This window comes from Chiloscyllium plagiosum, chromosome 9 (genome assembly GCF_004010195.1).
Source record: "Chiloscyllium plagiosum isolate BGI_BamShark_2017 chromosome 9, ASM401019v2, whole genome shotgun sequence".
In the NCBI taxonomy this organism is placed as follows: domain Eukaryota; kingdom Metazoa; phylum Chordata; class Chondrichthyes; order Orectolobiformes; family Hemiscylliidae; genus Chiloscyllium; species Chiloscyllium plagiosum.
The window spans coordinates 56950046-56965055 of NC_057718.1; the positions used below are offsets into that span (position 1 = coordinate 56950046).

The window sequence follows — 15010 nt, forward strand, 5'->3', positions numbered from 1 at the left end:
CTAAATTGCCCGCAGTGTTAGGTAAGGGATAGATGTAGGAGTATGGGTGGGTTGCGCTTCGGCGGGGCGGTGTGGACTTGTTGGGCCGAAGGGCCTGTTTCCACACTGTAAGTAATCTAGTCTAATAATCTAATCTAAATCCTTCAGGAAGCATACCAAAAAATTGGTCTCACCCTCAACCTCAAGAAGACTCTAATCCTTTATAAATCCATCCCAGGTCAGATTCTGGTCCATTCTCAATTAAGATTAATTGAGAAGTTCTCACACGCCTGGAACGTTTCCCCTACCTGGGAAACTACCTCTCATCTATGGTTGATAACAATGTTGAGCTTTAATTTTGCATCCAATTCACATGCCCCACATAGACGCTTAAAGACGACAGTCTTTGATAAGCTTAACATTCATGCTGATATCAAGATCATTGCATGTAAGACGGTCATCCTTACAACTCTTCTAATTGGCTTTGGTATTTGGATTATCTACAGTTGCCACCTCAAGGTCCTTCACAAGTACCATCAAAACTCAACATGTATTCTCCACATCAGCTGGAAGGACAGGCACATTAATAGCACCAGCATCGAGGTCATGATCATCCAAAAGTAACTCCACAGGCCTGATTACATAATTAGGATGCCAGAGTTCTGAATGTCAAAGCAAATCATTTTCACCCAATTCAAGGAAGGTATTTGACCACAAGGAGGAAAGAGAAAGCATTTCAAAGACTCTCTGAAGTCTTGCCTCAGGAAATGCAACATAGAATTCAATGTTTGAGAGACCATTGTCCAGAAGAAACTGACTTGGGAGGAACCTCTTATATGAAGGACATAATTCTTTCAGAACACTCATCTGTAAGAGCAAGTACAGAAAGGAATGCTCACGGCCAAAGACCAATTCCGCCTCCCAGAAACATCAGCCAAGTATGCGTGGCCAGAGATGCAACATAAATGTTCAGGTTCATCAGCCATGCAAGGACTTACAGAAGCCATGACCAGTGCCAAGGAATTTCCTAGGTGGACAATCATACACATTAGCAAGTGATTGCTGATGATAACCTGCAATTTGGGTTTTATTTCTTTGCAGTCATCTCTTGTTTATAGTTTATATGGGATCTGCACATTCACAAACGAAGAACTGAGTGTGGCTACCAGATGCCCATTCCAAACAGAATTATTGATTCATAAATTCAATCCATCCAAATGTTATCATGGATGTTAAAGAAAAACTGATTTTCAGCATGGTTTCACATTTGAAAATTATCATAGCCGATGTGATGAAATTATAGCCTGTGGTTCTGTTCGCCGAGCTGGGAATTTGTGTTGCTGACGTTTCATCCCCTGTCTAGGTGACATCCTCAGTGCTTGGGAGCTTCCTGTGAAGCGCTTCTGTGATCTTTCCTCCGACATTTGTGGTGGTTTGAATCTGCTGCTTCCGGTTGTCAGTTCCAGCTGTCCGCTGCAGTGGTCGGTATATTGGGTCCAGGGTTTGGGTTGAATTTGCGGTAAGACGGTTTGTTCTAATCTTTGCATTACCGCTTCTGCTTTCTGACGGCATACTCAAACTACTGGACCTGTGCCTCACAACACACTTCACATTCAACAATCAAATATATGAACAAATCAACGGCACACCCATGGGCTCACCCATCTCTGGACTCATAGCAGAAGTGATAATGCAAAGATTAGAACAAACAGTCTTACCGCAAATTCAACCCAAACTCTGGGTCAGATATATAGATGACACCTTTGTAATCATTAAAAACACAGATAGAGAACATGCATCGGATCATCAACGCCACACTCACAGGTATCCGATTCACTAGAGAGGAAGGAAAGGACAACCAACTCCCATTTCTAGACGTGATGGTACAGAGAACGCCTAACGGAGAATTCACCACAAAGGTATACAAGAAAGCCACACACACACAGACCAAGTCCTGAACTACGAAAGCAACCACCCCAACACACACAAAAGAAGTTTCATCAAGACACTATTCAAAAGGGCCACAACATACTGCAGTACACCAGAACTGCAAAAAGAGGAAGAAGAACACCTATACAATGTATTCGCCAAAAACAGATACCCGTGCAATTTCATCAACAGATGCCTAAGGGAAAGACAACGGAACGAGGACATGCCACAACCCAAAGGACTAGCCACACTACCATACATCAAGAGCATTTCCGAACTGACAGCCAGACTACTGCGACCACTAGGACTCATAACAGCACACATTCTCAGACAACAACTCACCAGAACGAAGGACCCGATACCCAGCATGAGCAAAACAAATGTAGTGTACAAAATCCCCTGCAAGGACTGCACAAAACACTACATAGGACAAACAGGAAGACAGCTAACGATCCGCAATCAATAAGCACATCGACCTGGACCCAATATACTGACCACTGCAGCGGACAGCTGGAACTGACAACCGGAAGCGGCAGATTCAAACCACTACAAATGCCGGAGGAAAGATCACAGAAGCGCTTCACAGGAGGCTCCCAAGCACTGAGGATGTCACCTAGACAGGGGACGAAACGTCAGCAACACAAATTCCCAGCTCGGCGAACAGAACCACAACAACGAGCACCCGAGCTACAAATCTTCTCACAAACTTTGAAAATTATAGCCTATCACGTACTACTATGAATCTAGATGTTTCACGCTGTGGTTTCCGAACCTTTCCACTTCAAAGCTTGGATTGTTAGTGAGAGAACTGGGAGGACCTCTAAAACAAGTCTTCAAATTAATAAGAGGTCTGTACAGAGTAGGTAGCGAGCATATGTTCCCATTTGTGAAAGGATGAAGAACTAAATATTTAAGGAACTTAGCAAAAGAAGCAAAGAAGTGCAGGTTCATAGCTCCTTGAAAGTACAGTTGCAGGTAGATACGATAGTGAAGGCCACTGTTGGAATATTGCGTGCAATTCTGGTCTCCTTCCTATCAGAAAGATGTTGTGAAACTTGAAAGGGTTCAGCAAAGATTTACAAGGATGTTGCCAAGGTTGGAGATTTTGAACTATAGGGAGAGGCTGAGCAGGTTGGGGCTGTTTTCCCTGGAGCATCGGAGGCTGAGGGGTGACCTTATAGAGGTTTACAAAGTTATGAGGGGCATGGATAGGATAAATAGGCAAAGTCTTTTCCCAGGGATCGGGGAGTCCAGAACTAGAGGGCATAGGTTTAGGGTAGGAGGGGAAAGATATAAAAGAGACCTAAGGGGCAACTTTTTCACACAGAGGGTGGTACGTGTATGGAATGAGCTGCCAGAGGAAGTGATGGAGGCTGGTACAATTGCAACATTTAAAAGGCATTTGGTTGGGTACACGAATAAGGAGGGTTTGGAGGGATATGGGCCAGGTGCTGGCAGGTGGAACTAGATTGGGTTGGGATGTATGGTTGGCATGGACAGGTTGGACCGAAGGGTCTGTTTCCATGCTGTACATTTCTATGACTCTAAGTGAGAAGAGGAGTAACATTTTTACTAACTAGTTAGAGTCTGGAATGTGCTGTCACCAATTATGATAAAGACATTTTCAATTAAAAAGGAAATTAGATGGTTATTTGGAAAGGAACAATGTGCACAGTTACAGGGAGAGGCAGGAGAGTGGCATTAAATGAGTTTTTTTTGGAAAGTCAGCGCAGATATGATGGGCTAAGTGGCCTTCATCAGCAACTGCAATATTCAATGATCCTATTTTGTGACACTGGCAGCATAGATGAAACACCCACGATTTTCAAAGTGACACGAGTTTGGAGTTTTTGCTTCTGTCTGATGAAGATTCACTGGAAGATGGTCATTTTGGAATTGAGATCCTTTGATAGCTTCTGAGTCAACTTAGAGTGAGGCAAGTGTGTAGTATTAATTGGGGATTTTAACTTTAACATAGATTGGGAGAGACAAGTCAAAAAAGTAGTGAAATTCTGCACGGTGTCCTTGATCGTTTCCGAAAGCAATGTGACCTGCATGCAACAAGTAACATCGGACTTAGTAATGAGAAGATATAATTAGTAACCTAACTGTGCATGAACATTTATCAAATAGTGATCCTAACGCAATCAAGTTCAATATAGTGTTTGAAAGTGAAATGCATGAATGTCTGTAGGTTGACTTTGACAAGATGAGACAGTAAATTCAGAAAATCTGCCAAATGTGTTAAACAACTGAAGAAAAATGAAGGCTGCTGAAAGAAACATTTAACACAATAGAAAACTAGTGCCTTTCAACACACACACAACCCTATGGAAAATTGCACATCACTGTTATTTAAGAGGGACAAAAGAAGAAATCAGGGGTTTACAGACCAGTTGGCTTACATTCTGTGGTGGGAAAACTATTGGAATCCATAAATCAAGGCTGGGGTAAATAAACACCTTGAACACTTTCAGTTTATCAGGGAAAGCCAGCATGGATTAATGACAGGTGGGTAATGCCTAACAAATCTTTCTGAATTTTTTGAAGAAGTGATTAAAACAGTGGATAGGTGAATGTCTATGGATATTGTTTATACAGATATCAAGAGACATTTGATAAAGTATCACATAAGGGACTGTTGACTATGGTATAAGCCCACAGAATTGTGACGGACATGGCTAGAAAATTGGTTGAGTGGCAGGTGACAGAAAGCAGGGATAATAAACAGATATTCAAATCTGCAGAATGTGGCCAGTGGTGTTCCACAAGATCTGAGGTAGGGCCTCAATTATTCCATAAGACCATAAGACATAGGAGCGGAAGTAAGGCCTTTCGGCCCATCGAGTCTACTCTACCATACAATAATGGCTGATGGGCATTTCAACTCCACTTACCCGCCTTCTCCCCGTAGCCCTTAATTCCTTGTGACATCAAGAATTTATTTATTCACATTATTTATTAATGACTTGGACAACAGCATGGAAAGTCATATATACAAATTTGCTGATGACACAAAGTTAGGTGGCATTGTAGACAGTGAGATGATAGCATAAAATCATGAAGGCATATTGATAGACTAAGTGAATGGCAAAACTGAGGTAGATGGAATTCAATGTAAGCAAGTGTGAGGTTATCCATTTGGACTGAAAAATGTTAGATCAAGATTCTTTCTAGATGGTATGAAGTTAAATGCAGTGAATGTTCAAAGAGACTTGAGGGCTCAGGCACATAGATTTTTAAAATGTCACAGACAGATGCAGAGAATAATCAAGAAATCTAATGGAACACTATTCTTTAAATACTGAGGTCTGGAGCACAAGCATGCAAATGTTGTGCTGCATTAATACAAAACTCCAGACCTTGGCACCACACCTTAGGAGCAATATGTTGTCATTGGAGGCAGTACAATGTAAATTTACAAGATTGATACATGGACTTTAGAGATTAAGTTCGGAGGAGACATTATATAAACTAGGCCTGTTTTCTCTGAAATTTAGAGAGTTAAGGGTGACTTGCTCAAAGCCTTCAAGATATTTACAGAAAAAGACAGGGTTGACAAAGATAAACTATTTCCACTGCTTGTGGATTCTAGAACTAGCACAGAATAACACAACCCTACAGTCAGGAATGAAGGCCATTCAGCCCTTTGGGTCCATACTGACCCTCTGAAGACCCTCTAACTTCCCATCCTATATGACTGCATTTCCCATTGCCAATCCACCTAGCCTGCACGTTTGAATTGTGGGCAGAAACCGGAGTACCCAGAAGAAACCCACACAGAATGGGAGAGAATGTACAAACTCTACATAGACAGTCACCAGAGGGTAGAATCGTCCCTGATGCTGAGGCAGCAAAGCTACTGTGCTGACCAACTATAAGGCATGGTCTGAGAATTAGGACCAGACCATTAAGGAGCGAAGTTAGGAAGCATTTTTACACAAAAAGGGTGGTAGATTGAGTCAGAGAGATACAGGATCAAAACAGACCCCTCTGTCCAACTCATCCATGTCAACAGATATCCTAAATAAATCTAGTCCAACTTGCCAGAATTTGGCCCACGTCCCTCTGAACACTTCCTATTCATATACCCATCCAAATGCCTTGCAAATATTGTAACTGTACCAACCTCCATCACTTCCTCTAGCAACTCATTCCATACACACACTACCTTCTGCATGAAATAGTTGCCACCTAGGTTCCTTTTACATCTTTCCCCTCTCACCCCAAACCTATATCCTCCAGGTCTTGGACTCCCCTACTCTGAGGAAAAGACCTTGACTATTCATCTATCCATGCCTTATGATTTTATAAACCTCTATAAAGGTCTCCCTTCAGCCTCCAACGTTCCAAGGAAAATAGCCCTAGCCTATTCAGCCTCTCCCTATAGCTCAAACCCTCCAAGCCTGGCAACATCTTTTCTGAACGCTCTCAAGTTTCATAACACCTTTCCTAGAGCAGGGAGACCAGAATTGAATACAGTGTTCCAAAAGTGGCCTAATCAATGTCCTGTACAGTCACATGACCTCCCAACACCTATATTCAATGCACTGACCAATAAGGCAAGAATACCACATTCTTCATTATTTGTGACTCCACTTTCAAGGAACTATGAACCTGCATCCCAAGGTCTCTTTGTTCGGCAACACTCCCCAGGACCTTACCATTAAGTGCAGAATTCATGCCTGATTTGCCCCACCAAAATGTTTGCATCATTGTTCCACAAACAGCAGCAGATGCAGGATCAGTTGTTAATTTTAAGCCTGGGATGGATATAATTTTGTTAAACAAAATGTTTTAAAGATATGGGCCAAGACAGATACATGGAGTAAGGCTACAGATCAGTTGTGATCTCACTGAATGGTAGCACAGAATTGGGGGTGCTGAATGGTCTACTCCTGCGCCTACACAAAAAGGTACGAAAGGATACAGAGATAGGTTGTTTAAATAGAGAGCGAAGGTGCAAATTAGACATAATCTAAAAGAAAGATAGAGGAGGTTTAAGGAGCTAAAGGCATGTTCTTAATTATGAAATTTACAACCAAGATCATGATATATTCACTTCTATTCCTCTTAAAAGGGAAACACTCACTACCAAAGGTGAGATTAAAATGAATAGATTTACTTATAAGTGAGCATACAGCTAATACTAAAACAATACTAAAAATACTAAAACAGCAACATGCAGAATACAGATGTAGGTTTGCTTGCTGAGCAGGAAGATTATATCGTTTGCAGAATATCTCACTTAAGTAAAACAAAGAACAAGTAAGTTCACATGGTGTGAAATGCTCACTGAAAATAATTATTCAATGCTGTACAGGACATTGGTTAGGCCATTGTTAGAATATTGTGTGCAATTCTGGTCTCCTTCCTTTTGGAACGATGTTGTGAAACTTGAAAGAGTTCAGAAAAGATTTACAAGGATGTTGCCAGGGTTGGAGGATTTGAGCTATAGGGAGAGGCTGAACAGGCTGGGGCTGGTTTCCTGGAGCGTCGGAGGCTGACGGGTGACCTTATAGAGGTTTACAAAATTATGAGGGGCATGGATAGGATAAATAGACAAAGTCTTTTCCCTGGGGTCAGGGAGTCCAGAACTAGAGGGCATAGGTTTAGGGTGAGAGGGGAAAGATATAAAAGGGGCCTAAGAGGCAACTTTTTCACACAGAGGGTGGTACATATATGGAATTAGCTGCCAGAGGAAGTGATGGAGACTGGTACAATTGCAACAATTAAGAGGCAGTTAGATGGGTATATAAATAGGAGGGGTTTGGAGGGATATGGGCCGGATGCTGGCAAGTGGGACTAGATTGGGTTGGGATATCTGGTCGGCATGGACGAGTTGACCGAAGGGTCTGTTTCCATGCTGTACATCTCAATGACTCTATAATGCCGAATTGAAGTTTTGTGTCAATGACACTTGTAAACTTCCATGATATAATGTTATATTTGGATGACTTTAATTACAAAGATTCTGCAGAACTAAATCCAACAAATCAATCTTAGGAATTCTTTAACATCACAGGAATGCTTGCAGATCTACAAACAACTAGAAAGCACTACAGAACTCACACCTGGTAGGGAAAGAAGGAGTTGGATGTAATTATACTTACACAAAAAAAAACTCTTAATTTATTCAGCCAGTTTGACTATGTATACATGGCTGCTCACACAAACGAAGACGACTCATACAGAATAGATATCTGGTTGCCAGTTGATTCTACAACCAGTTAAAAATATTAATACATACCACAGAAATTCAGAGTTCTGTCCAGATTTTTAGCTGGTTGAAGTTAAATCTTTATTTTTTTTTAAAAATCCTTCATCATATAACATTACAAATTAAACAATTGTATTACAATCATATGAACTTACCTGTGAGAGGGGTTCGGCCCAGGACAAGGACATTCGGTAGAGACATCATAATTAACTGCTGTAAAGTCTCCTGTAGATTTTAAGAAAAGCTTTAATCCACACAATACTTAGAAAAGAGACATTTAAAAAAAAAATACAAGTACTAGAAATCCCGAGTATTATGTTTCTTTTCCTAAACTAAATTGCCAAAAAATGTTGGTACTTATAAAAGCTATTGGAAGTCTGCGCCGAAACATCCCATCCGGGTTGACAAATCCAACTGATTACTATGAAGACAGATAAATGAAAAATCTATTAAAACTAAAATATTTCAACAATAAAAAATACAGGTACTTTTTGCAAATTATAATAAAAGTCCTTACAAAAAGAACTAAAACCTACTAGGCTACATATTGTACCAAAGACTAGCATAGACTAGCTATTTTTCATACCTCAAATCATACTCAATTTTTATACACAATATCCAATAACCTATTTGGAAACAATAGTTTTAAATGACAACCTATGCTCCACTACTAAGCTACAGTACACAAGATGTTGGGTTCCAAACAACAGCACATTTAATGTCCTCCAAACAGTGAGCACGTGTCGCTGCACAAATGAATACCAACCATTAGACAAAAGTCAAGATGTAGTTTTACTACCAATAAAAAAAGCAATACATATCGAAACAGATCAAAGATCTTCACACAATTTTACTGCAACCTTGCATGCAATGTAAGGCTTAGAGAAGAGAACTCTTTAATGCAAATAGGTGACCAAGCAGAAAGAGAAAAATGAGGACCAAGACAGGAAGGCTTATATCAACTAGCTGCTCAGAGTAACATGGGCCGACTGCTTGGGAAGGTGCCAGCTAGAGAAGTGGAAGCTACAATACTAAATTTTGAAGGAACAAAAATTAAGAAATATTATTCTTAAACCTCAGAACAAAATACTTAATCAGCTCAATTACTTTTGGATGAGACTTTGAACGCAAGCTCCATGTATCCCACAGACCTACTTAAAAGGCATTTCCCCTCAGCCAACACCACAATCGTCATTCATCTTAATGCTTCTTACGGAGTATAAATTAATTCCCATGATTTCCTACATTAGTGATCAGACTTTCCAAATACTGAAGTAGTTGGTGAAGCACTTTGAGATTGTTAAGTAACATATTATGCAAGCTCTTTGTTTGTTTTGAATTTTAGTGACTTCAGTTATGCAAAACTGAACACAAGAAAAATCGCAGCGCATTGAAGTGATTTTGGGAAGAAACTGCCTTTTTTAACTGAAAAAAGCAGGCTTTTAATTGTTCATGGTCACATGTTTACAGTTTAGTACCTAACATATGTCATCACAATATGATTTTCTTAAGTGTTTTAGGACAAACTGATATCAGAAGAGATGCTCGGCAAACAAATTTTTTTAAATTTTAAATTATAATGCACAATAACCAACATATCAGCATTTTGAGTCAGGTGTAGATAGCCTTGAGGCATCTTTCAACTCTAGAAAAATCACTACTTTTCTACTTAAACCAATAAAGTACAATTAACAGAAAGCAGCCAATATAAAAAAAAGTGTGTTCTGCTTAAAATATTCGAAGCCTTCAGATAAAAAGCTTGCTGTAAAACAAAAGGTTCCTTTTCAAGATTAAACATAGTTCTATCAATTCAAGTGTGTATATTTCACAGTCAATTACTTGTTTTGACAAAAAATTATAAAAACCCTGTGCTTAACAAGTGTTCAAGGCTGGAAAATGCACCAGCAAGTACTATCAGCTCAGCATTAAGTCTCTGTTCTGTTGAAAATGCTTATTTAATCCAAGCTCATAATAGCACCCATTATAGCAGCAAATTTGAAACTATATTGAACCTGGGTCTAACATTGCAGCTGAGGACTTTATACATACAAGTAGAACAAAATTTTTACTCTATGTAAGGTAACTTATGCCTATGGAGCAACGGTAATGCTACACACAGAAAATGATTATAACTGATGACTTGATAAAATGAAACTCAGCCAAAATACTTTCAAAATTAAACTTGCCATAAGAGATATGAAATTCAACTTAAATTAAAACAAAAACATTAACAAAGTCTAATAACTCGCATTCAGTATTGTAGGACAGCAATCATTGCACAATATGGGAGAGTTTTATATTGAATTGATTAGGTTAACTAGATTACCATTACTGAACAAATCTGTTTTCCATTTTTTAAAAATTAAAAATCTGACAGAGAACGTCAAGTAATGGACAGGTATCCTTGCAGTGCATCAAGTCCATTTGGAACTGGAGTGATTCCCCATATACACGGCACAAAATGATTTTAGTTCTTGAGATAAAAGATCGGTTGCTGACTCATTATCTCACCTTGCAATTTTAATAGTAAATTTGAGTACAAGCACAATTCAGAACGTTCATTGTCGGAATGACTGGCAGCATTAACCAATTAACTGATCAATGACATAAAAATAAAATCAGGAAAAGCACCATTTGTGAAAATGTGAACTACACAGAATTCTAAGAAAATGCCTTGAACTTCTATGGTTTAATTTTACTGACATTCTGCAGGGAGCTGAATGAATATAAATGATATACCACCCTCTCATTTACCAAGCTGCTTTTGTTTTCCAGCAATTTTCCTTCAATAGAAAATTATATACCCATCATCATTATTCAACAAACTTCTTCCACCCAATAATCTCCACTATCTGATGCCACTAATCTAACGGGTTTCTCCATGTTCTTTAAGCAGTTTCAATCTAATAGAAACACCATTGTTCATGTAACATCAGGTTGCCAGCATCATCATACACGCAAAATAGCTAAGCCTGTAGTAGATAGGCTGCTAAAATACCACATACTGAGATCTTAGAACAACTGCAGAAAAAGACAAATACTACAATTAAGATTTAGAGGTATATTAAAGCAGAAAAGTCAGACATGGTTTTGTTTTGTTTAGCAGTACAAGAAACTTAATGGCTTTATTTCTATCATTATCATTGCTCCATTTTCAGTGATAAAGCTCCAAACACAATACTCACTTCCTTCCAATGTTGGGATTTTCAACTTTAAAAGAGAAAGTACATAGGCTTTGATCTGTAAAACTTTTAATAACATCATTGGAATAAATCAATTACCTTAACATAATAAAACTTCAAATGAGTTGAGGGGAGAACAAAATCTAAAATTTGAAATGAACTTCAGTACTAGGCTATTTTAATTTCTTCTTCTCAAGTTCAATGCCCAAAAGTAGGTCTAACTCATGTAAGACAAGGAGGCAGGTTCCAAGTCCTCTCAGCTTCAATGTGGATTAAACCTGTTGACAGAAATCTGAACCATATCAGCCAACTGAGCCAACTAGCCCAAGGAGTCAGGCATGTTGTGACAACATTTTTGGATGTTCTCGTACAGTGCCATGAATTTGGATAAACCCTCTAAGTCCAGCACATGGCTGACAAGGAATTTCTCACATTCTATCACCTGCATATGTTTCAAGGAATTAGTTTGTGAGAACTCCTTCCTTGGTCATTAAGTCCTGGAATGGGACTTGAACTCAAGAGTGACTGGCTCAGAGGCAAGGAAGTTACTCATTGTCCCATACTGCCTGTATTTTAATTCCGGAGATTCGTTTACATTCATTGGTCAGCTCTCAGCCTATAAAGAATGGCAAACAACATTTCATTGAAGCTTTTTTCCCACCCAATTTCTATTGAACAAAAAGACTTGAGGTTTGCCCCTATATTAGAGGGATATAGGCCAAGTGGGACCAGCTTAAGTTAGGGTATCTGGTTGGCATGGGGTTGTGGGGGAGGCGGGGGGGGGGAGAATGACCTTATAGAGGTTTATAAAATCATGAGGCATGGATAGGATAAATAGACAAGGTCTTTTCCCTCGGGTGGGGAATCCAGAACTAGAAGGTGTAGGTTTCGGGTGAGGGGGCAAAGATTTAAAAGGGACCTAAGGGGCAACTTTTACACGCAAAGGGCGGTGCATGTATGGAATGAGCTACCAGAGGAAGTGATGGAGGCTGGTACAATTACAACATATAAAAGGCATCGGTATGGATATATGAATAGGAAGTGTTTAGAGGGATATGGGCAAAATGCTGGCAAATGGGACTTAGGTTAGGACGTGACATCTGGTCAGCATGGATGAGTTGGATCAAAGGGTCTGCTTCCGTGCTGTTATCTCTATAACTATGACTCCATGATATTGTTGTCAATAACGGGAGTAGAAAAATAAAGCTATGGACATTTACAATTTAAAGCGAAGCAGCAGAAGTTTGATTATACCAGTGAAAGCATTGTGTGTGGTTTAAGGACCTCCATTATTCAAAGGACATTGAGAATTAACCATTATACTGCAAAGTCGTCCATCGTCTCCCACAGCAGCCTTTGATATAACTTATCTGGACCTATCGATCTATTCACTTTAAGTCTGGTAAAACCTCCAAACCTCTTCACTCCTTTTGTCAAGCTACTCAACATGCTCACAATCCCTCTTCCCCAATTCTGAACATATTTACTTCTTCTCTAAAGTGAAGATAGATGTGAAGTACTTGTTTAACACCCTACCAATGTTCTCTAGCTCCATGCATCGATTGTCCTTTTGTCCTTAATGCCCTTTGTTCCTAATGGGCCCACCTCTTTCCCTGGTTCCCCCCTTCCCCTTGATTTATAAAATATCTTGAGATTCTTCAAACTCTCAGCTGCCAGTTTTTTTCATGCCCCAATTTGATCTCCAAATCATTTTAAGATCCCCCTGCACTTTCTATATTTCACAAGCCTCTGTTGATTTTCTTCCTTTGTACCTGTTAAAAGCCAGAACCAAGATCTGAAATTGCTGGAAAATCTCAGCAGGTCTGGCAGCATCAGTGGACAGAAAGCAGAATTAAATGTTTCAGGTCCAGTGACCCTTTTTCTGTCTACCAATACTGCCAGACCTGCTGAGATTTCCAAAAAAATTCAGATTTTGTTTCTTATTTCCATTATCTGCAGTTCTTGTTGAAAACCTCTTCTCCTTCTTATCCAGTCCTGAATATTCCTCGACGTACAGGTTCTCCATGCTTGTTTCATCCTAAAAGCAACATGTTGGACCTGTAATCTCACCAATTATATTTTAAATTGCCCCCCCGACTGTTCTCCTGTCGATTTGTAGAGAAGTAGCTGTTCCCAGTCTTTGGTCAGATCCTGCCTTAGGTTAATAAAATCTGCCTTCCCCCAAATTAAAACACTTTTTTTTTTGCAAACCATCTTTTTCCTTTTCCATAACAAACTTAAAATGACAGTATTGTGATCGCTACCAGTAAAATGCTCTCCCACTGATACCTCAAACACCTGCCCAGCTTTGTTCTCCAACACTGCTTCATCCCTTACTGAATCTTTAAGTGTTGACATGAAAAGCTCTGATGACATTTCAAGAAATCTGCTCCCTCTAAACCCTTTACAAAAGGGTTCCAATTAATGTTGGGAAAATTGAAATCCCCTAATATAATTACCCTTCTGATGCTTTTATATACCTCAGTGAATTGTCTACATATCTACTTCTCTACCACCAACAATACATTCCCAGCAACATAGCTGTCCCCTTTAATTCTAAATCTGTACCCACAAAGCCTGTTTTGAAACTCTCCCTCACTTCAGGAACTGCCTCAACCTCCTCTCTTACACCCTTCTCTGTTCTGCCTGTAGATCCGATACACCAGTATGTCGAGTTGCCAATCCTGTACCTTGCTAAGACATGGAAACAGACGGTTAAATCAAATCAGCCTCCGTCTCTGTACTTCCAACACAGTAGAATTAAAATTCTCAGTAACTCTCAACACTGATCGCAACAATTCCTAATCAAACACTTGAATAAACAGTAACTGTGATTAACCAATACCAGACACCAGGTCTATATTGTAAACAAAAGATTTAACTATTTATTAATAAAGTACAACAGCTTTAGCAGAACTAATTAATGTCTGATTTAAACTTATACCCCCAAGTCTTCTAATTCTAGTCCCCACTCACACAATGACAGACATATCATTAATAGATGAATCAAAAAGAAAAAAGAAATAATTGTGACATAACTGTACAGTTAACTTTAGCAGACTCTATAATCCCTAACATCACCGGGTTATGGCATCATATAGGTTTGTGACAATGATGAATGCAGATAGTTTCCACTCGTCTCCAAGGAACATTCATTTAATTCTTACAACAGATTCCATTCTCTAGACTTCCAGTAAGTAACTGGTGAGAGGACAACCAGGGAACAATCAAACCTCTGCACTTAAGCTATCAGAAGCACAATCCTTCTGCCCCAAGCAGTCCAAAACCTGTTCAAACTCTGGCCTCTCTAGACTCTATATCTGCACAAGGCCCTGGTTAACATTCAATATTTACCATTTGCTTCAGCCAATGACGATTCTGGAACCAAAGCATCTATAGAGCACTGTTAACAAGAAACCACCTGAAATTAACTTTCAGGCCTAACCTCACGAACAAGTAACATTTTTGTTTGTTCACCATTTTTTAAACAAACTGCTGCTCCTGATCCAAAGATTACCTTTAGTTCTCAGTTCACAAATCAAAATGATAAAGCAGTGAGGGTTTCAACACCCTCCTCCCTCAACCACATCTGTGATAGCAATATCATCACAATTCCATATGGTCAATCCATACCCTTGACTCATCCATCTTACATACAATACTCCTAGCATTAAAGTAGAGGGCATCCAGCTTTCCCTTA

The 15010-nt window shown here is 39.4% G+C and overlaps 1 protein-coding gene across 13 annotated transcripts in view; it reads right to left on the reverse strand.

The window, feature by feature from the left end:
• Positions 1-15010, reverse strand: part of LOC122552880 (girdin-like) — a 402403-nt gene that overhangs the window by 304320 nt on the left and 83073 nt on the right. For all 13 annotated transcript variants that reach the window (XM_043696008.1, XM_043696001.1, XM_043696009.1 and 10 more), the window contains exon 4: positions 8284-8353. In XM_043696008.1, coding sequence (XP_043551943.1) covers positions 8284-8353 — 70 coding nt within the window. The remainder of the gene's footprint in view (positions 1-8283; positions 8354-15010) is intronic.